At 45.3% G+C, this 23,071-nt stretch overlaps 1 protein-coding gene across 5 annotated transcripts in view; it reads left to right on the top strand.

The window, feature by feature from the left end:
* Positions 1–23,071, top strand: part of NFATC1 (nuclear factor of activated T cells 1) — a 497,899-nt gene that overhangs the window by 36,691 nt on the left and 438,137 nt on the right. For all 5 annotated transcript variants that reach the window (XM_069620652.1, XM_069620650.1, XM_069620653.1 and 2 more), the window contains exon 2: positions 11,430–12,531. In XM_069620652.1, the coding sequence (XP_069476753.1) occupies positions 11,430–12,531 (1,102 nt within the window). The remainder of the gene's footprint in view (positions 1–11,429; positions 12,532–23,071) is intronic.

The following is a 23,071-nucleotide window of genomic DNA, read 5'->3' as shown; positions in this document are numbered from 1 at the left end:
AAGCGTTTTTACGAAAAGCCGCTTTAAATGAAAAGGAGATGAAGTCCAGTGTCTAAAGATTTCCAATGTGACACTAGAGTACTAGGCCCCTTATTATATATCTAATTCCACTGGTGGAAAATTGCAGTGATAGTAGACCTTGAGCACAAACCGCTTTGTGGTCTTCATCCCTGGCCTATACTTTGGACTGCGCGACGGACTCTAGGTTTCACCCTTTGTCAGACCAACTAAGAGCTGACCTTATTTTCTATGGTAATTATCTTTTTTAGTTTGTTTTATACAAAAGGCAGAGAAAATATTTCACCATAAAACAGAAATACTATATATTTTTAAAGTACACATTAAGCATAGCATTAATGTAACCACATTTCATCAATAAAGTGGATTTTCATTTTTTTGTGCAGGGGAATTGCCGCCTGATTGGCATTTATGTTTAGTAGTGGTTTGTCATTTATATAGCGCCTTTATCCCATTAGTATGGCCTCAACACGCTTTGGGGATGCCCTCAGTGAACCGAAGTCCAGGTATGGGAAAGTTGTCGCAGGATTGGAATGCGTGTGGGCATTTGGCCGAGATAAGGAATTAGGTGGGCTGGCCGAGCTCCAGTAAGCTACCCATGATGGTTGGGCATGTGGATGGTGCTGAGGTGCTCTGGAGAATGCTCGAGTGCAAGAGACTTATGTGTCCAGCTAGACCGTATTTTTTGTTGTCGCCGCATTCTGATGGTGTAGGTGTTGTGCGTTGTTGTCTGGTGTATGGAAGCAATTGTAGGCGGGTGGGTAGCCGTGCCTGCGGCAGGTGTCCACCGAAGTGGTGCGTGAATATGTACCTTGAAGCTCGAAACAAGCTTTCTCTTTGATCTTCTGTATAATAGCCGGGTACACCTTAGAAAACCTAAGTGTAATAGACAGTCTATCCCATAAAACCTCAAGAGCAGCGGAGAGGCTATCCTCAACTATCTACCAAATGCAATATGTTAAGATGGATTTCTAAACTCTGACCTGGTAGGCAATAGTTTAGGAGGCCACCCTAGTTTAATGGAACTGGGGAACCTTCTGGATAAACCAGACCAATCTACGGTAGCTTGGCAGGCAGTCAAGACTAAGTATCAGGAGGGGTGAGAGTGATCGGAAGCCCACAATGAGCACACAGTAATACACCACAGATTACTTTAAGACAGATGTATCAAAAATACATTTATTATAGGCTTTTGTAAGCAAAACACAATTAAACCACAGTTCTGAATAAACAACACCACACATCGTACACTATCTAATATATATACAATTATGCTACTAACCTAAGGTTGATGATGGGAGGAGAAAATAACCACAACCTGTAACAGTAAACGGGTTAAATCAACACAGATATCAGTTAAGCAGTCCTTCAACAACAATCCCTGACTTATATAGTCCAGCCCTATGAAGAGAGGAGCATTAACAACTCGCGGTCGTGCGTAAACCAAAAAGCGGGTTCTCTTCAGGGGCTGCAGCTGCTCAGGAAGGGGCTTGAGGCGATGAAGAATAAGTTCCTATTCCTAGAAGAGGGTCTGCCCTTGCGGATAGATCAACGTTCAGAGTTCGGGAATAGCTGGGGCACGCAGGCTGTCCCAGCCAGGGTGAGTATCTTTTGAGGGACACTTGTGCGTAAAAATGAATGCATCTGCCACGGGGCTACCGGTAAGTTAGGAAAGTACTCACCAACCCTCGACACAGTGTGGACCAAACTTTGGCAGTCTAGCCCACTTTGCCTGTTGGTATTAACCATGTAGTTTCAGGACGCTTTGGCTCTCAGCGGCTGTGTTATGGGAGGATCATCTGTAACAGGACATTTGTTTTTTCTCACCCCTTGAAGGAAGAAGGTTTGTTCCGGTGCGGCTCATCTCAGGACACAGTATTTGACAACTGCAGGCAATTTCAGCAGTGGTCACCCCAGCGGGGCGACACATGCCCAGCAAATGCTCACGGCGTGGCACACTCTTGTAAATTCGCAACCCAGAGGAGCAAGGACAACGAGTTTTGGTGGGAGACGGCCCAGTACCACCAGCTAGCAATTCCCCAAGTCTCGAGTCTCAACTCGGGACGGCAGCATTCCTGTGTGATACCCTGGGTTCGAGCTGGTCAGTTCACCGGATGGCCCAGGAACACTTCAGAAGAGGCTCTTTTCAAGGGTAAGTACTACAATGGGGCGAAGCGCCCTTGCAGGCCTTCTTGGTGCGATGAAGAAACAGGGTCCGACAGGACAACAGCAGGGTCAGGGTGCCAAACCTTTCAAGCATGTCACTGGCGGTTCCTTGAGTCTGCTTTGCTCTTAAGGATACCTGGCTCCTTATGAGGTTCGTGGAGAACCTCAGTAGATCGACCTGGATTGGATGCAAAGCCCTTTCTCTTATCCAAGATTCAATTTGCTTCAAAATCTCACATATCCAATGGAATATCTGCCCTCTTGCATGCATGCCAAATGAGGGCCAATCCTGGCCCACAGTGGTTCCAGTCATTCATGGCGCCCAGACATACTGGGACAAGTAGTGTGGATTGGGACCAGGCAGTCCAGCCCTCTTCCTGGGCACTAGCACACGTGACATGCAGGAGCCCACGAAAGTTGTGGTTTTCATGGGAGGCTGCATGCCGAAATAAGGAATACCCGGGTCTCTCGACTTGGGGGTAGGCAAAGGGACGAAATGACCAAAGAACAGAACAAAATATTTTGTGGCATGGCCATTTTTGGCACTGGCCACAGTCTTGGGCCAAATGCGGTAAACGGGGTATGGTCCATAAAAACGAAATACAAATACTTTAAAAGTAAACTTATGCCACCGGTTCATCCTAGGCACACTCGTACAAACATCAAAAATTCATTGGAGGGTGATGGGCCATAAAACAAAAGGACCCCTATGCGTGGTACTGTAAGGTACTTGGCACATAAGTAAAATGTTACCAAGAAATGGCAACAAAGTCGAAGACTAAGGGAAACAGTTTCCCAGTACTGACAGCAGGAAGGACGTGTCGATTTCCCTATAACAAATGAGCAAAAACCCAGAGGAGCGCAGCTGAAGACTGTACTCCACTGGAAAAAGTCAGGTTAGGTACTCCAAACAAAAGCAAAATGTTTGGGGGTTTCACAAATGGAGGGAAAATTGCACCTAGGGAAATCTTTCCTAACACAATACATTGGCCACCTCAATAATCCTCCAGGTGCAATAAGACAAGCTATCCTTGTAAAGCCTTCACATGCAGTGGACAGGCTTCCATTACAATCCTCTAGACGTGCTAGGCAGGCTGCCATAATAAATCTTCTTGGAGCAAAATGGGCCAACCTCCCAAATCCTCAGTGCAGTACCAAGGTCACTCTCATATATCTTTGAGTGCAACAGAAACATTGGTTGTATCGTCAAGAATTTCTTAAGTGAATTAGACAAGCTGTCCCACTACATCTAAGTGTAGTGGTCAAAGTGGACTAAAAAGAAGTAGTGGAACTATGTTCCCTGCTGGCCTGCCCCTGCTTCCCATAAACCCCATCACTGCGCCCCCTCCCACACACAATACAAACCCCCAAACGCATGCACCTGCTGTTTAAAGGAACGTTCAGTGCAGTGCACTGAAAGTGCAAGTTTCAACTTCTTCCTACACTTTTATTTTAAATTGAAACTATTCTGGAACGGTTTATTTTTAAACTATAAGTATACCACTCCCGCTCACTTCGACCACTGTCTAAGTGCAGTATATATGCTGTCCTCAGAAATCTATTAAGGGCAGTAAACAGGCTACATTCATGAGTTTTCTAAACTCAAAGACATGAAATGCGAAGCATGTGAGTGGGAGAGTGTGCCTGTGGCTGGTGTTCACTGAGGTGGTGCGTGACTACTTAACCTTGTGGCTTAGCAGGAGCTTTGCCTTTGAGGTTGCTGTGCGATCAGAGACATCCAGTCAGCTCAGAGATTATACCTTACTTGCTCTGTTGAATACACTAGGGAGGTATTGAATGTGGCATGGACTAGATGTTGTGAGTGCCCATGCCAGGGCCTGGTTTGTAAGGAGGTAAGAGTGGAGAGAGATCTTCAAGCTGCTCCAGGGAATAACCAGGTTTTGAGGGCCTTTCGTAAAGAGAGGTAGTCCTCATTGCATCTGATGTTCAGAGGGAGGACGTTCCAGAGGGTGGGAGCTTGGACAGAGAAGGAGGATCCTCCAATTCTAGTGGAATTGAAAGGAGGGATCACAAGGAGAAGTGCAGAGTCAGATCTGAGGTTTCTGATGGGTGGGTAGCATGTGAGCTTCTGTTGCAGGAATTCTGTGCCTGTCTTGTGGAGGGTGCAGTGTGAGATGCACAGGGCTTTGAAGAATGTCCGATGTCTGATAGGTATCCAGTGAAGAAATCTAAGGGCAGGAGTGATGTGTTCTGGGTGAGAGAGCAAGCAGGGGTCTAGCTGCAGAGTTTTGGATTCTCTGGAGTTTTTATTAGCTGATAGTTAGGAGGGCCCAGGTAGAGCCAGTTTGGGTGGTCTAGGCGGTAGAGGATGATAGCATGTTTTGCTGAAACTCAGTGAGGATAGGAAAGATATGGGAACATTCGCCTGAGGATCCATAGGTGGAAATTACATGTTCTGGGCACGTTGATGTGGAGAAAGAGAGTTAGGTTAGAGTCCAGGTGCATCCCAGGGTCTTTACTGAGAAGGATGCTATGGGTGGGACTCCTAGGGAGGTTGGCCAGGGCATGGGTTGGGGAAGAGAGAGGTGTTACCACAGATTAGGATTTCAGTTTTGCCAGGATTGAGGATTAGGTGGTTGGTCATCATCCAGTGGTCGATTTTAGAGAAGCAAGAGGCCAGGTCAGGCTGGGGGGAAGGCAGCGTCTTCGGAATCTTGAAAATGATCTGAGTATCATCAGTGTAGTTGTATCAGGTGAGGTTATGCACACGGATGATTGCGGGCAAGGGGCTAAGGTAGAGATTGAAGAGGAGGGGGGGTACAATGAAGCTCTCTGAGGAGCTTAATACCGAAGAGGTTTCTAAGTGCGGACCCAGGATTGAAACCTGTGTTGCTTTGTGGCATCTTGCTTCCAAGATGAGCGCGTTGCTACTGAGCTAAACTACCCGTGCCAAGAGTAGTTGGGAAGAGTCATTTTAGGAATGCAGGGTGGGAAGTGGCCGTGAAGGAAGAGAGGAATGGGTGGGAGAGCCGAGGAGTGGATGAGATGGGGAAGGAGGTGAAAGGGGGTTAGGGGGTAATTTGGAGTTGACCGATCTGTGTCTTTCAATGCCGATGTTGTAAAAAATATCTGCCAGGGCATCGCAGACAACTTGGGAGTTCGGGGAGGTAGGGGTGGAACAGCTAGGAGCTTTAAATTATGCACTGTTCCTGTGGAGTTCCCTGCTAGGATTACTCTAGTTGGCTATTCTGTTTCCATAGAAGGAACTTTTGGCTTTCCTGATTTGCATCCTGTACCCACTGGTCAGTTAGCACAATAAAACATTATTACTCTTCCATTAATGTTCAATTTCAGTCCATATATCTAAGTTGTCTAGAAAATGTTTGATTGCAATTATCAGTATTTTCTGACCCTGTAATGGGGATTATCAGAGTCAATACTTTCCATGGACTTGCTCCTCTCTCCTCCCTACTTGTGAGCCTGGGGGCTCAGGCAAGTGCTGTTGTTGAAGACCTTTCTTCTGAATTAATTATCCTCTATAACCAAGCTTGCATCATGTGACAATTGAGCAGCAAGAGCCAGAAGGAGTCAGGGCGACACGGCCAACAGCAGAAGCGTGTATAACTGTGAATACCTTTGTTGATACTTCACACTCCATACCATTAGTTTTGTCCTCACTCTAGCAAGTGTTCAAAACGCTTCCCATTAGACAAAACTGAAAATATTTCATTTACCTATTTTCATAGACTGTTGTATCATTGCGAAAAAGGGGCAGACAGGGTTTCCACCACCTTTTCCTTATGACAATGACTGGAGGGCATCGGTTAAGTGGTGTTTTAAATTTACACAAATGGAGGTACAAAGGTGCTTCATTTCTTGTGTTGTCATCTGCAAACATTGTGCACAATTAGGTTGCTTAATGATTCTGCCTTGTACAAATGTTACATGGTATGACCCCACTGGTCTTCCCCGTTTTCAACATTCAAAGAAATGTAACTAAGATCAGAATCAATAATGTCAGCTAACAAGCCATACATGCCACAGCGAAAACCAGTAGCCATACATGGAAGCTCACCTCTAGTACAGAGACACAGAGCAATGCATTGTAGCTATGCAAATTAGCTGAAAAACATTCAAATGGAGCACATTTGCATACCCATAATGCATTCTGTATTTGCTTTGAACTAGAGGTGTACTACCAGGGTTGACTACTGGATTTCTGTGCCAACGATTCTATTTCAATATTTCAGTTAAAGAGTTTTTGTTCATGCTTTTTTTTAGCCCATTTTAACATTGAAGTTGTTTGCTAAATTAAACTAGTCTAAGCTAATGTAAACTGATAAGAAATGTAGGCACCGATAGGCTGTTAGTGAGTGATACCTTCGAATGGGAAGGAAGGGTTTATGTGTAATTGCCCTTAATCACCTGGAGTGGGTATGGCAGCCAATCAGATTGCTTAAGATGTGGACTGAATCTCTTGATCCAAGACTGTGTTCTGAGCAAGCTCTCCTCTTCTTTCACCAGTCTGTGATCTGCTCCACTCCCCTCCCTGGCCCCACTTACCTTTCTGTGTAGGTGCGCCATGCTGCACCTCCCCACTGGCCTGGGCTGCCATGATCATGGAAGAGGGGCTCTGTGTGAAACCCTCCCTCTGTTTCCATGGCAGCCATGTTAGATGAGTAAACAATGGGTCATGCGCTTGCTGCCCCATTTTTTCGTACATATAGATACAGCACAGTGGGTTAGAAACCAGGGATACTAAAAACATGAATACCCCCACCCCCGCGAGCTTCACTCTCCAGTAATGGCACCGTGGGCCAGGGTTTCACCATCTGTAATTTGGAGCCCGGGCTGGGGGGGCCCGTGGAAGCAGGTCATTTTGCTTAATACTGAAAGAGGCAGAGCCTTTGAACGGGCTGCTTGCTGAGGCTGGGTCATATAAATCCTATTGAATTCATAGCATGCCCTTGAATGAGTACTGCTCAACCTCAGGGGCAGGAAAGTGGGAGAAAGTCTGCCTATGCGAGTGAGTATGAGGGATTTTCCCACTCTTGGCAAAAAGCCTTCTTGGAGAGTTGCGGGAGCTGTAAAAGTATCCAAATGCATGATGTAATACTATCATTTTCATGTATGGCTGCGGTTGTCACCTATCATCAAAAAATAAAATGGAACCAAGTTTTCAGAATGACCAAAACATTCTGGAAACTTCCAGTGAGTTTGTATTATATGTATATTTAGTTTTCTTTCTTAAGTGCAGACCTGATCAACTGGTCATTATTGAAGCAATAGAACCTGAGAAGGGCGGCCATTACCAATAGGCTAATGCCCCCCTCCCCTCTGAGGGTTATATTGCTATTAGTACCCTGGCATGTTGTACCGGGCTACTAATAGCAATTTTACTCGAGTTGAGAGACTGCATTGCAACCATTTCTCAACTCGAGAAAAAAAGGAAAAAATTGCCGCCAGGGATCGGGAATAGGGTCCCTTCTCCCTTTCCATGATGGCTAGATGGAGAAAGCAAAGGAACAGCGAGAGACACAGTGCTCGTCCCTCACAGAGGTAAGTCCTACCCGGCTGGGTAACGACTCTGTGAGGGCCAATCAGATTGATTACAACAATCTGATCGTCCCTTGCCGGGTACTAATGCTCTTTGTATTTTTATCAGGGGATACTAGAGAGATTCGTTTTTGGTGACGCAAAAAGTTTTTTCTGTCAGTGTTGAATGGTGGAGGTGTCTGTCTGTCGGGTGGAGGTGTCTTAAGTCTGAGTAAAGCATGAATTTTGGGAGAGGTACAGTTTTTAGACTAAGCACATTGTTTTTACGGGTTAGCCCTTTATACCATATCAGTTTTGCTTTGGCTATAGTAGTATGTGTTTCACATGCTGTTAGTATGGGATGTGATTTATGTGCCTTTTTCCATGACTGGAGGCCATCTCCCCTTCCTAGCGTCCATGGTGCTCCAGTTAGATGTTGGGCTTAGATCCCTGCCAGCTTGCCTCTGCTAATTGAGGGATTCCCTGCAAGTGTGGAGGTGCATGCAGGGAGCGCAGCTAGACAACAGTACCGCAGTAAGCAACAGTTGTGCTTCACCAGAGTTGGGAGCCGCACCGCAGTAGCTTCCTTGCTCTCCTGAGGATTGCATCCGATGATGTGGAATTGCAGGCTCAGTAATTAGCAGACGTCTTTCCGGATCTCAGCGTGCCTGGCAAGGGGAGGCCCTCACCCCAGAGGCTTGCTCCACTGGGATGCAATGAAGCAAACACTGGCGAAAAAGCTGGCTTGGCAGGCAAGGTCATACGGACGGAAGTTTGTAACCAGTCTGCATGACTGACTGCCCCTCAACCCTCAGGTGGCGGGGAGGGTTGGAAGCCATTCGCCACGTTTCTATTCTCAGCAAGCTACTATTCTTTCTGCATTTACCTTCTGATGTCACAATTACGGAAAAGGACTCCACCTGCTCCATATTTTTTAATTTCTCTACTTCATCTCCCTGGGCGCGTTATAGCTTTTGCTGCTGTAGTTTTTATAGGGTTCCTGAGTAACTCTTATTTTTTTTAAATCTCGGGTATTAACGAATATGGGTGGGGTTTTGGATCACTGGAATTGCAGGACTTTACAAACAAGAGAACCTTTTGCAGAGATCCCTGGCAGTGAGTTAGCTTGGGACGTATGAGAATCTAAGGCCAGGTTGAATGTTTGTGCTGGGTGGTGGAGTCAAGCAAGGGATGGTGTCATGTACTCACGAAGTATGGCCAGCGCTCGGCCTTTTAAAGTTATAATAATGGTCCCCTGACTTTATGGCTTTAGGCCAACTTAACATTTCCAGGAAAGGGCCAAACTTGTCTTTAAGAAATACCACGCGGATATAGTTTAGGATATAGTTTCCTCCCAAATGTTGGGACCCTTGGGGAGTAAGTGGAAGGAATTTGCCGTCTGTGTTTCCTTGGGCATGGCTTCAACCAAGCAGTGAGTGAATTCCAGACCTACTGGCGCAGCAAGCACCTCATCCCAGGCTATCTCTCCTCTTTGCGACAAGTCCCACGATAAATTTGACACAATTGTACACATAGCTCCTCCACCTTTTTTCTTCTCAGGCCTTCCTGTTCATCTTAACCATCACTCTCCCTCATCCCAACTATGTACCCGACTTTGCTTCTCCCTACCATGACTGAATGTTCTATTATATTCCTCCTGGCCTCTATGGCAGGAGGTGCTATAGAAGTGCAAGAGATGTAGCATATTATATCAGCATTCGTTTTACACAATTTGGATCTTTGGATGCTTCTGATCTTTAAGTGGAGAGCCAGCATGGAATTATTGAGAGATGCTGCTTGTAGGCTGATTTGAGTAACAAAGGCAAATGGCGATTTTGTTGTTATGTTTAAGCAGGCACTTTCTGATTTTTGCGTACATGGAACTGTGTCACTGGGTAGCCAGACCCCCATCTCGACATTTACAAACTGAAATCCATGGCACTAATCACATCTTGGTCATAACAGAATAGAACAGCAAAGCCCCCTCTAGCCTAAAGCAATACAAGCGGATTTTGAATTAGGATATGAGTCAATTGCAAAATGAATAGCCTCTCTCATGATGAATAGATGAATACAAATCTGATGTGGGTAAATTCATGATGCAAATATTGAAGGTGTTCAATAAAATACCCATGTCCGGTATGTCTTATTAATCATCAAATAACTGGGTAATGTGGAGTTTATTGTACTATGTTTTCAGTGGACTTCAGGTTTACAAGGAGACTTATAGCTAACCACCGGGTGCAATCTCCTGTCGCCTATTATTCAAAAACTAAAACAATCGCTGCTTGCAGGTCCATAAAATGGCATTCTTAGGAGTAACGGTCTGGGACATATTGTCTCAAGGCTGGTTAAGAGGGGTGGAGCAACAGAATGGAAGAGTCAGTGACATTATCGTGGCATCTACTTTCCACATGTGTGGCCCAACTCACAAAGATTTTGCTCTGGAGGAAATTAGGAGATTCTTGTCTGCATCACACCCTTTAAGCAGTGACCCCTTGTCATGGTCACACAGATTTGCACTGAATTTATATTGCGATTATTTCTAGCACAACTTACATTCACAGCGTTCACCTTTATACACAGTCTATTTTTGACTAAGCCACTCTTGGCGCAGGCTTGGCAGTCACAGATTTAACATTATGGAGCAGGACCTGGGGTACTAAGTATAGAGACACCCAAGCCACCAAACCTCTGGGGTTGTCCAAGTACACGCACAGACACCCATGCAGCCAACTTTACATTGTGTGCTAGCGTACAATTCTTCAAATCTGCGCTGGAAACATAAACCAATTATCACACCACTGTAGGACGTATCTGCCTCCTCCATTTGCATAACTGTGGTCCAACTAATAGGACTGAAATGCACCCAGGCTATCACAAAACATTCTTACCCCACTGCATCCCTCCCTGCTTTTCTGGAGTATCCCGTTCCTGCTCTCCCATCCTCTTATCTCCCTGCTCCGTCATTTTCTTTCCCCCAACAAATTAACTTCTGCATATCCCTGGCGCAGGAGCGTAGGGTACATTACACCACTCCATTGACAATCCTCAGCATCAGAAACTACTACGGTGTTGATTTGGCACAGAATTAAAGCATATTACTATAACATAACAATGAAATATAAGTGCTGTTGAAAATTAGGTATGGTAAATGATAAAACCATAATCAGATTCGCATGGGTGGGGCACAATATTTCTTGGACAAATATTTGGTGCTTTGAAACTACTAAAGTGGTGATTCAGCACAGTAAAAAAGCATAGTAACATAACACAATAACACAAAATAACATAGCAACGTAGGTGCAGGTGACCTTTATTTGGGTCTGCATCACACGAGGCTGGTTGGCTAGGAGTGAGACAAAAACATGTGCATGGTGGGCCACTTGTTTCCTTCAGAAGAAGGTTTGTTTGAGGAGGTTTGGGTTTCCCGAGGGAGGGTGTGCCATTGTGGAGGAGTACTGCTTTCTTGTTAGTTTGTCCTTTCCATGGCGAAGTTGGATAATCATGCGGGTGCAGCCGTTCGGGGCAGAATTTGGAACTTCATCGTGGGGTTTTATCCTGCAGTGAGTCAGCTGGATGTCCAGGCGGAGTTCATTGTGTGCAATTTGTGGTAATTTGAAGCAGGCTCATACTTCTATTGGGTGCCTGCTGAATTTCTGTGAAAAGGTCGCATTCCTTTGAGTATATTTCAGTTTCCATTGTGTAACATCTCATGCCATTCCTTTTTGTTTTTTTTTTCATTCCAGAACACTATAATTATGCATCTGCAAATGTGTGTGCCGGGCTACCACTTGGTGTGGCAATATCCTCATTAACAACTCCATGCCCTGGCCTTCAGTCATCCAATCCAGTCATTTCAATAGACACATCTGCAGGTCACCCATCTGGGTATGGTGGACATATTGATAGCAGCGCTTCTGGATATTACTTGTCCCCTACTGTGAGACCCAATGGGCCACCAGCCTTAGAAAGCCCCAGGATTGAAATAACGTCTTATTTGGGAATGCATCCAAATAACAATCAGTTTTTCCACAGTACTGATGTCGAGGAAGCTATACCAAATTCTAAACGTACGCCGTCCACAGCCACCCTGAACTTGCCTAATGCTGAGACCTACAGAGACCCATCTTGTTTGAGTCCGGCAAGCAGCTTGTCTTCCAGAAGCTGCAATTCAGAAGCTTCCTCGTTCGAATCCAACTACTCGTTTCCTTACACGTCTCCGCAGACATCTCCTTGGCAATCACCATGCGTCTCCCCCAAGACCACCGATCCAGAAGAAGGCTATCAACGTGGCATGGTGGCCTGCACCATCCTGGGATCACCAAGGCATTCCCCATCCACATCTCCCAGAACAAGCATCACCGAAGAGAACTGGTTGACGGCCCATAACTCACGACCATCGTCTCCTTGCAACAAGAGGAAGTACACCCTTAATGGACGGCAAACATCGTACTCCCCACATCACTCACCCACTCCTTCTCCCCAGAACTCTCCTCGGGTGAGTGTTACCGATGAGACCTGGTTAGGCAACACTAACCAGTACACTAGCTCAGCTATCGTTGCAGCCATAAATGCCCTGACGACAGATGGCACAATGGACATGAATGACGGAATTCCTATCAAGACACGAAAGACCACAATAGACCATACCCCATCCATGGCGCTGAAGCTGGAACCGGCAGGTGACGACCATGGAACCATCTCTCCAAATGCTGACTTGTCACCAGAAGAATATGCCGGCTTCCAGCACATCAGGAAAGGAAATCTTTGTGATCAGTACCTCTCTGTGCCACAGCATCCCTACCAGTGGGCCAAGCCAAAGAACATCTCTCCCACATCATACATGAGGTAAGTCTCTCGGCCTACACAACTATTGTGACTCTCCAACCTTTGGCATCATGTCTCCCGCTTCCAAATGTAAGCATCCTGCCGTAAGTGCCTTTACAGAGAGAAATATGTTAAAACGTAATGACAAGTATCTTGCCTTTAAGTATGTGTTTTTGTCCTCTTGAAGTCTTTTGCTTCCTTTGAGTTTTTTTCCTTTTACAAAACCATATAAGCTTGGTTTGTATCTTTGCGGGCTAAGCAGTGTCACTGAAGTGAAGCTATAAAGAGTAGCTCGAGGTCAATGTAACATGTGTACTCCACCACCACTGGAGGGTTCTACGTTATTTTGCCACGGGATTTTTCATCGCGGGACTTTTCATCGCCGTTTTTTATCGAAAAAAGCTCATCGTTTTTTTTTTTGGTTTTTTTTTGGGGGTGGGTTACCCCACAAACCCCCCTTTTTTTTAATTATTCCCTTTCACCCACAAATATTTATTGAATTTTTAACCCCCCCCAAAAAAAAACAATGATTTTTTTTTCGATAAAAAAAAGGCGATGAAAAGTCCCGCGACGAAAAATCCCGTGGCAAAAGAACGGTATACCCACAGGAGGCCACATTCTGTTGGCAGGGCAATGTATGAGCAAGAGTGGCCATGAGCGGGTGACGGGGTTCCCCGGATCAGCATCAGAACATGCTGCTGTCTCACAACGTGACTGAGGCCTAATGCACACCTCAAGGTTTGTATAATCTCCTTAAAGGTGCCTTTGTGCGATTTAGACATTTGACGGGACAGAGAGCTTATTGTCTCGTCTTCTGCATTGGCCGAAGTCGTTCTGAAAGTACATTCCAGGTCTATTTTTTCTTTTAACGGAGGCATGATCCGACATGCCGACTAATCAGCTTAGTTTCCAATTGGTTCCAAATATGGAAAGCTCTTCTGACAACTCTCTAGACCCCACACACCGATCATGTTTTAAAAAAGCATCACCATTTACATATGGCCTATGGGAAGAGGGTGGAAAATTGGATAAAATACGCAATGGTTAGAAAATGGGCTTTCTCTCCCAGAGACAATGGGTGCTGATTCCCTGCTTCGGTATCCTCTCTCTCCGTGTCCTTCCAGGTATAACAGCCTGTCCTTCTAATTAGTTCCATGATGTTGTAGCCTAATGTTGTATGCCTTTGGTATACAAGACACCATTTCTCCACAGCTAGGTCTGCACCGCATAAGCATAGCACATTTACTTACATGCATACATACATTTTACGAGTCTAAAGTGAATTCTGAACTTGAAGGACAGTGGTTAGGGTGCGCTACAGTTTTAGTTTTCATGCATGGCCTTTTGCGCCACAGCCTCTGCATCACTCCAAAATGGTTATGCAACTCTTGGCTCCCCAGATGTTTTGGACTGCAACTCCCATTAGCCCGAGCCAGTGTAGTCAGTGATGAGGCACCATGAGATTTGTGATCCTATCTGGAGTGTCGTAGGTTGTAGACCCTGCCTCTGCAATAATGTAAATCTCCTGAAATGGGCCCGTCCACCCCCAACGGCACACGTGGCTTGATAGCTGACATCCAGGTGGGCGGTTAACAGAAGAATTAGCACTTGCATGCCGTTCACGTCGGCCAATGGATCCGTACTTCGTGTTAATGCACAAAGTGGTCACATTGTCATATTCTCGGGAGGATAGCTCAAGGGCTACGTGCTCGCCTTGGAAGCAAGACGACACGGAGCAACACAGGTTCGATTCCCGGGCCAGCGCTTAGAAACCTCTGGGTATTAAGCACGTTATAAATAACCTATCATATCATATTGCTTATAGTCCCATGCCACGTAAAGGCAACAAATCTCTGGCGCTCTGTTGGTGGCATGCACTGCTTACCGCAGAGCTGCCCTTTCTCTAGCACACCTGTCTCTAGCTTGCAGGACTTTAATACATGCTTCGTCGTATGGTCGACGTGGTTGGATCCCTTGTTTGAATAAGTGTGGTGTTGCTTGGCGCTGCCCTCTGCATTTACACTTGTGAAATACTATGCACTGCCACGAAGAGTCATGCTGCACCCAAAAAAGTAGTCTGCTTACACAGTTTAGCATACAACTGCAAGCGCACCACAACGGGCAACACATTCTGCATGGCACAGTCATGTGACAGATTACATAATAAAGGTAGGGTGACCAGATTTCCAAAGCGGAAAACCGGGACGACCAACAACATAAAAGAGGGACTACCCCATCGTAGCCCACCAATTACCGCCCCTCCCCCAACACACCCCCATAACCACCACACAATCATATTTCCAGCACTTCTCCTTTCTAGAAACTGTATATGATCTCATTTGTGCAGTTTTGGCTGAATTTTGGCATGTTAATTCAAGACATGTGTTTGCTCTAATTGATATAACATGGCTTGCTGTACACTCGTTTCAAGGCCGATCTCTGTGGCACAGCCAATAAGTGTTGTGAGTTGCACCTGATAGGTTGGGGGTTTGAGCCAATCCTCCAACTTCAAAATTCTGAAAGTGTTGTGAAAAGAATATCACAATTTTCATTACTGTAGCCACCCAACCTCTAAAATGAAAAAAAAACTCCTCAGACCCTGGGACGGAGGGTGATTTCCCTGGACTGTCCCAGGAAAACCGGGACGTCTGGTCACCCTAAATAAAGGGCTCCCCTGCTCTGACCCAAATACACCACTGAATGTGCTTCAGATTGGCATCAGAATTACCCACCCGTTTACGAATGTATGCATTTGTGAAGACAGACATCAATTTAGACCTAGATCGTTCCCCAGGTACAGTACGGAAAAAAAGATGTGAAATCTACTTTGTTAATTTCCTACTTAATACGCTTTTGTACAAGGAAAAGTGTTCCAGCTACATGGCAACATTAAAAGGGGGTTAATGCGTAATTTTAAAATAGCCACACACTCCACATTTGTCAAGCTGTTATTACATATGATCTCTCAGATAGCTATGTTGGCCCTTACCTGCCAAGGTTTTAGAAGTTTCTAAATTACAAGTTATGAAAGGTATCTGATTATTAAGCAGTTTAAAGAACAACACATTAAAATAGAAATCAAACAGCAAAGGTATACATAATTAAGTTACTTAGTCATTCCCTCAGTTCCAATCTAAAGAAGGAACTTAAAACGTCAGTTACAACTGAAAACAAAACAAATGCAAGCCATGTGACATAGAAAACAGAACAAAACAAATACAAATGTTGCAGTAATTATGGATAGCGACAGGCATTGTGCGCATAAAGAACTCTAAGGAATAGATTATACAGCGAGAAACAGAATTAATGCAAGCTACTCCTACATGAAAATGATTGAAGATAGACGGGAACATACACATTGGAAATCTACAAGTCAGCCATGACCTTATAGTAAGAACGAATGAATATATGGCCCAATGTAAATAGAAATAATATGAACATAAAATTATTAGAAAAAGGCAATTGGACACACAAAAGAGTACAGGGGAAGGCCTTAATGGGACTAACTCAAAGCAAAGGTTAGATTTGTTATGAGGTTTTGACATTTCTTTTAAGTGTATGATATGTGCGCTTTGACACCTGAACTGCTTTGTAGATTTGGAGCAATTTTGCTTATTTGTTTAATTGGACAGAGATGACTTCATATACCAGTGTGAAAAAATGCTTCTTGCAGTTTGCTCTGTAATGTGTTGGCCATGTCTGCATAACATTGTTTTGACATTCACAAACAGAACCTGTGTGTGTTCTCCCAAGGCTCCTATATGTATGCAAAATATGTAGTGTAACAATATATTTAGACTACCCCTACCCTTTTTACACCTCAGTTAAAGCACCCCACAAGATATCGTTCATTTGATTCTGTCTATCCCTTTCTATGACTCATATAGAGCCACGTAGGTCACTCCCCCTGTGCCACTGATAAGCCAAGAACCAGGCCAGGGTACAGATATAATATATATTTATTAACTAATAGGTTCAATGAATATTTGCACCAAATCACTACACACTCTCTCTGCGGCACAAAATAAAGCTTCAATACAACAACCCACTTTTTGGGATTTCACTTTTGGGTCTCACGTACATGGAAAAATAAACACTTCAAACCTCCTGTCCCACAAACCCCTTTATGTCAAAATTAAACAATACCTTGGAACATTAGAAGGTCATGAGCCTTAGCATTCCTTGATAAGGTTTTGGTTTAAACCAACTGCAACCTTTTTCTAGTTTCAAAAGCAATTTCACACATGCAGCGCTTTGTGTAATTTCGCTGCGCAATTAAACATGCTAGTAGTTTTGAAAGCGACGCAGACTTTTGATAATATTTTGGATTGATAAAACCTGAAGCAATACAAAATCATTCTTCTATCAGGGTACTTTCTCACTCTCAGGAGAGTGTACATTTTTCAATTAGGAATTACACTTTGTTTCTTTTAGCCAAGCACTTCTCTTACCCAGAACCAAACCCAGACCGTCAGTTACATTCAGCACCCCTCTGCGTAAAGATCACACCTAAGGAATGGTTGCAGTTAGGAATTTCATTTTTGGACAAGGACACCCCCTTCCTTTAGGGAATTCTGGGGTTGACAAGGAAAATAGGAGTACCCAATTACATTAACAGACTTTAGTTTTTATTTGTACTGGGAATGAGTTTTGTTAATTTTGAAGGTTAACAAAATGACCCTGTGTTATTTAGCTATAGGGGAATTAATTGAATTACTGTATATCAAAATATACTATGGGTCTACTTTCACCCCCTCCCTCAACCCCCATTGACTAAGAGCAAGGTATTAAATCAAACAAATCCACACACTGTTGGACAAGCTACTTACATTGAAAATCTCGATTTTTGGTGCTCAGGAAAGGCATCAAGACTGCATGCTCAGGGGAACGCAGGGGTATGGTGAAACAGCCTCTCCAGGTTCAATCATCAACCTCAAGCATTCCTCCCTCTCTTGGGCTCTCCTTGGTAATAGGGCCTAGTCAAATTTTACTCTTTCCCAATTGTTGTCTCCCAGGCAAGGTTAATCCTGCATCAATTATTTAGTCATTCCACCCAGGTAGTATTAGGCAGTTTCCCAGGCAATGTTAAATCTCCATCCATGTCAAGACCATAAAGGGGAAGGGCATCAACACCCTCTCCCGAACCACAGAAGCCGAATGGAATCAATCCTCCCGCTGTGTTTGGCACGGGTTCCTGGATTTTAGAAGTACAGGTAAAAAGATGGTGGGGGCATGTGTGGGGTGGACAAGTGGTGCCATCTGTGCCTGCATCCACCAGATTTTAGCCAACAAGCCTTTGCGTTGCGGCAATCTGGGGAGCTGGATTTCGATAGTTCACTCAGATGATGTTCAGGCAGCTGTGTCCTTTTCCCATTGTGTAATGCCTTTTTACACTCTAAGCCACAGCTCCGAAATATAAAAATTAGAAGGTGCCAGTTGATTGGTTCTAACTTTTGATTGGAGATTTATTCTATTCTCCTCCCCTAACCCCAGCCCATCTCTGTGGAATGTCTCTCAGAGTTATGAAGTTGAAATTAAGGGAGGAATGAATCCACCCATTTGCATTGACATTTTTTTACACATGTAGTTTTGCACCGAACATCCTGCATATGAAAACGTTTTAATATAAACCTAACAATATTTATTTTTATTCAGGCAATCATGACAGACTTATTAAAATGACTCCTGTCTTGGCAGGGGTTGCAGATCTGACGAACCGTTTTTTGCACTTTACTCACAATAACAGTGTGTATCACCAAATGTTACACCTGAATACATAATTCCCAATGATACTACCTCCCCAACTTTCGGTCTTGTGACATTTTCTGAGGAGCTGGAAATACATTTTAGATTGTTACAGGATTTCTAAAAGTCTGATTTTATGGAGGTTGTGGCAACAACACAGCCTTGGGATAAGCTTTAAAATTATATGTGTCTGATTTCTGCAAGTATCACAGTTCTAAAGTTAATGGGCTAAACATGATTCCTAATATAAACCCATGGCCACATAATTAGATATATATGGTTCTGACTTTCATTTCACAGTTGAGTTTAATTTCTTCTTATAGGATCTTTTCCAGTCTCTGCTCCGTTGTTGACTTTAGCCTGCAATTATCCTATCAGCCTTTTTTTTTTTTTATTTACATGTTGTCACGATGCCCGCTCCTGGGGAGCCGGCTCAGGCCCTGCGTCCCCGAAAGCGAACATCAAGTCCCCGGGGAAGGTCCCAGCAACCCCTTATAGGGGCCCTTTGGACAGTGTCCTGGCGTCTATGGCGCCAGGCTCATAGAAAACGTCAGTCCTGGCGCCATAGGCGCCAGGCTCATTATGAAAGTGTTTGGGTGCACTTACCTGATGCAGACCATGCTGCAGAACCCCGGCCTCCTTGAGGCCTGAAAGGAACTACTTTACCTGTGGGACTCATTTACCACCCGGGCATGGTCGGGGAAGGATACATACCTGATTGGAGGAAGGACACATTCTAGGAACTTCTTCCAAGGCTATTTAAACCACACCCGATCAGCCACACGTGCTTCGCGTTGTTCTGCATCTAGCAGCTGGACGCTCACCGTGTCTGCTCCTGCATCCTGACTTCTGCCACGCCTGCCAGCATCCTGAATCACCTGCAAAGGAAGGGAACAAGAGAACAGAAGAAGGAAAATGCCTTATCTGCTAAATCTGCATCCCGGAGACATTTCGCCGACGATCCTGAAAAGGAAGACATTTATTTTTAAAAGCACATCACATCGATCGCTGCAGCGCCTCATTCTACTCATCTTACAGGGCGCTTCCATGTTCTGCAGCGACCATCCGGATTCACAGTCGCGCCCCAGCGCCTAGGGAGAAAAAGACAATAACGAAGGTGAGAGAAAGAAGGGAAAAGGGAAGCTAAATCTCCATGTTAAGACTTACCTGCTGGGTCATTCCCTTTTCGTTTCAGGTCCGCGCCGCATCCAGGCATTTTCGGACCCCGGCCCCTAAGGGGAAAAAGACATCAGCGTTAATGAGCGAATGAAAAGACATTACCAAGACGCTCATTAAAGACTTACCTGATTTCCACAAGGATTTCACCTCTCATCTCGGGTCGGTGCCTGTTCCCCGGCGTTCCGTACCCCGGCCCCTATGGGGAAAAAGACACTAGCATTAGAACATTAATGCATGGACACAAGGGGAACCACTTATCAAAAACTTACCTGGAAGCCAAGCAAGTTTGGTTCTCACCAATCCGAAAATCCAGTGAAGTAACTGGATACCAACGCGCCCCTGCATCAGAAGCAGGATGGAGAGCTCGTCCTTCCAGACCCTAAGGTGAGACGCTACGGGGAAGCACAGAAGGGTTTTGAGGAGGGTGAGAGGGGTAAGTGGGAGGCCGATTGCATTACCCCGCAGACAGTTAACCCCCTATTTTCACCTACAGAAGGATACTTCTGCGAGTCAGACAAGCCAGATTTGGGGCCCGGTCCAGTCCGTCTCCCGACCCCTGCGCATCACCTTAGACGAGGTCACACCAGCGCGAACCAGGCCAGCGCCTCCGTGGGAGTCAGGTGAGCGTTACAGAACGCGAAGCCTTCCTACAAATTCCCACCCAGGCGCTATGGAAACTTCTGAGACTGATCAGTTGGCCCAATTACTGGGGGAATTACGGGCCGAAGTACATGCCGCTCGTCAAGAGACTAATGCCCTCAAGAGGGAATTAATAATATCAAAGGAAAGAACTGATGACCTGGCCAGACAGCTTTTGCAAAGTCAAGCTGGACAAACTCCTCTACCTGGTTCCGGAGGGAACCCCGCTCCTGTGGTTCCCAGTAACCCTGTGCATATTAATCTACCTGGAAACATGCCGCTGGCCCCACCCGAACACTTTGCTGGGGACCCAAACGATTCGCCGTATTCATGAATCAGTGTCGTTTGCACTTCCTATGCAGGCCTGGGGCCTTCCCTAATGATCAGACCAAAGTAGCCTTTGTATTGTCATATCTCAGCGGCTGCGCTGCCGATTGGTCAGTTCCACTGGTTACTCAGGATGATCCGATTCTCCATGATTTTCAAGGATTTCAAGCAAGCATGGAAAGGTTATTTGCTCGACACTCTCAGGGGCAGGCTCTGGATGATGAACTTCTATCCCTGCAACAGGGCAATCAGGATCTCCTATCCTACATTGCAACCTTTAATAGACTAATTGTAGAAACTGGGTGGCCAGAGGATAAGAGAATCACGTTATTTTATCGAGGTTTACGTGGAGAACTTAAAGATGTCCTGGCCCAAGTTGTAAATCCGCCCCGAGAATGCACAGAATATATAGACTTAGTGGTCCAATTGGATCACAGACTCCAGAACAGAAAAGCAGATCGGTCCAGGTTTGAGACCCGGGTGTTGGTCAAGACCCACGCTAACCCCAAGGGAGTTGATGTCTCAAAGCCTATGCAAATTGGTGGGGTTAAAGGACCTTTAACTCAAAAGGAACGTGAAAGGAGGCGGCAATTAAAGTTATGTCTTTATTGTGGGAACTCTGGACACTTTCTACGAGATTGCTCGCCAAAACCGCCCCGAAAGGCGGTTGGGGCCGCTGATAAAAACCTTGAAGACTCTGTTTCGGGAAACGACTCAGCCCGACAAGCGTAGGGGTCCGCTTGCCGAGCTTGAAAACTAACCCTCAGACCTCGTTTTTCATAGTGCCAATGGTTCTCATAGATCCAGAACAGCCTAAGCAGTTGCATGCTATAAAGGGATACATCGATAGCGGGGCTATTGGAAATTATGTGGACCGTGAGTTGGTCTCCAGGATTAACCTCCCTCTCCGTCCTAAAACCAGCAAAGACGTCATCACCACAGTAGATGGAACTGAAATTGCCTCTGGACCGGTAACGCATTCCACTACTGAGGTGACTCTTATTGGTCCCGACGGCCATCGGGAGGCAGTTGTGTTTGATGTAATCAAGGCCCCACAGTTTCAGGTTATTCTTGGAATTCCTTGGTTAGAGACACATAATCCTCAAATTGATTGGCGAGCTAAGAGAATAACCTTCCCGGATTGTGCACAAACCTGTTATCCAGAAAACCTGAAGATTAATCTAGCATCTGTAACCTCTGCCTCCATGCAATTGCCTCCGGAATACCAAGACTTTCAGGACGTCTTCCAAAAGGAACAGGCCAACATGTTACCTCCTCATCGATCGTACGATTGCCAAATCGATCTGGTGCCCGGTGCACAACCCCCTTGTAGCAGGATTTATGCCCTTACCGAACCTGAGAACCTGCATCTGAGACAATATTTGGATCAATACCTCGCCAATGGTTTTATTCGCCCGTCAAAGTCCCCGGCATCCTCGGCTTTGTTCTTCGTGCCTAAAAAGGAAGGCGACCTCAGAACTTGTATCGATTACCGCGCATTGAATCAGATAACGGTTAAAAACCGTTATCCTCTGCCTCTGATCCCTGAACTCCTTGACCAGGTAAAGGACGCTTGCATATACACCAAGTTAGACCTCCGGGGGGCATATCATCTGGTGCGAGTAAAAGAAGGCGACGAATGGAAAACGGCCTTCCGTACTAAGTATGGATTATTCGAATACCAGGTAAGGCCCTTCGGGTTGTGCAATGCGCCTGCTGCCTTCCAATTCTTCATGAATGATGTCCTTCGGGAACTCATCGATGTTTGTGTTGTCGTCTATATCGATGACATTCTAGTGTACTCTTCTTCGGAATCTGATCACAGAAAACACGTTAGGGCAGTTCTGGAAAAACTGCGCCAACACAAACTATTTGCTAAACTGGAGAAATGTGTTTTCCATACCACAGAAGTTGAGTTTCTCGGTTTCATCCTGACACCCAAAGGAGTCCGAATGGACTCAAGAAAAGTGGATGCCATCCTCAAATGGCCATCACCTAGCTCTGTAAAAGGGGTTCAAAGCATGCTCGGCTTTGCCAATTTCTATCGCAGGTTTATCCCGGAATTTTCACGCATAGTACAACCCATTACTGCACTCTTGAGGAAAAATAAACGTTTTGAATGGTCTGAAGAAGCCGAGCAGGCCTTCCAGGATTTAAAAGCTAAGTTTACCTCCGCACCTATATTGAAACACCCACGTCCAGATCTCCCGTATGTCGTCGAAACTGACGCATCCAGCCTAGCCATGGGAGCAGTTCTGTCTCAAGAGATCCTGAAACCAACCAACTGCATCCCGTGGCATTTTGGTCCAGAAAATTCTCGGCACCAGAGATTAATTATGCAATCACTGACAAAGAACTGTTAGCCATAAAGTCCACTTTTAAAGCCTGGCGGCATTACCTGCTTGGCGCTCGACATACCATCACAGTGATCACTGATCACCGGAATTTACAGTATTTGAAAACCGCCAAGGCTCAGTCATCACGGCAGCTCCGATGGGCTTTGTTTTTCGCTGAATTTGATTTCGTGATTACCTATCGACCTGGCTGCAAGAACGGCAAAGCAGACGCCTTATCCCGAATTGGAATGGGAGAACCTGATACAAACTCAGAACCAGTACCAATAATTCCCGAACAGAGAATTCTAGGCATGACTTCGTTACAGACGCTTGAA

This window comes from Ambystoma mexicanum, chromosome 5q (assembly GCF_040938575.1).
Source record: "Ambystoma mexicanum isolate Mex_15411 chromosome 5q, UKY_AmexF1_1, whole genome shotgun sequence".
In the NCBI taxonomy this organism is placed as follows: domain Eukaryota; kingdom Metazoa; phylum Chordata; class Amphibia; order Caudata; family Ambystomatidae; genus Ambystoma; species Ambystoma mexicanum.
Note: the sequence above shows the minus strand (reverse complement) of the source record. Positions and strands in the feature narration are given on the sequence as shown.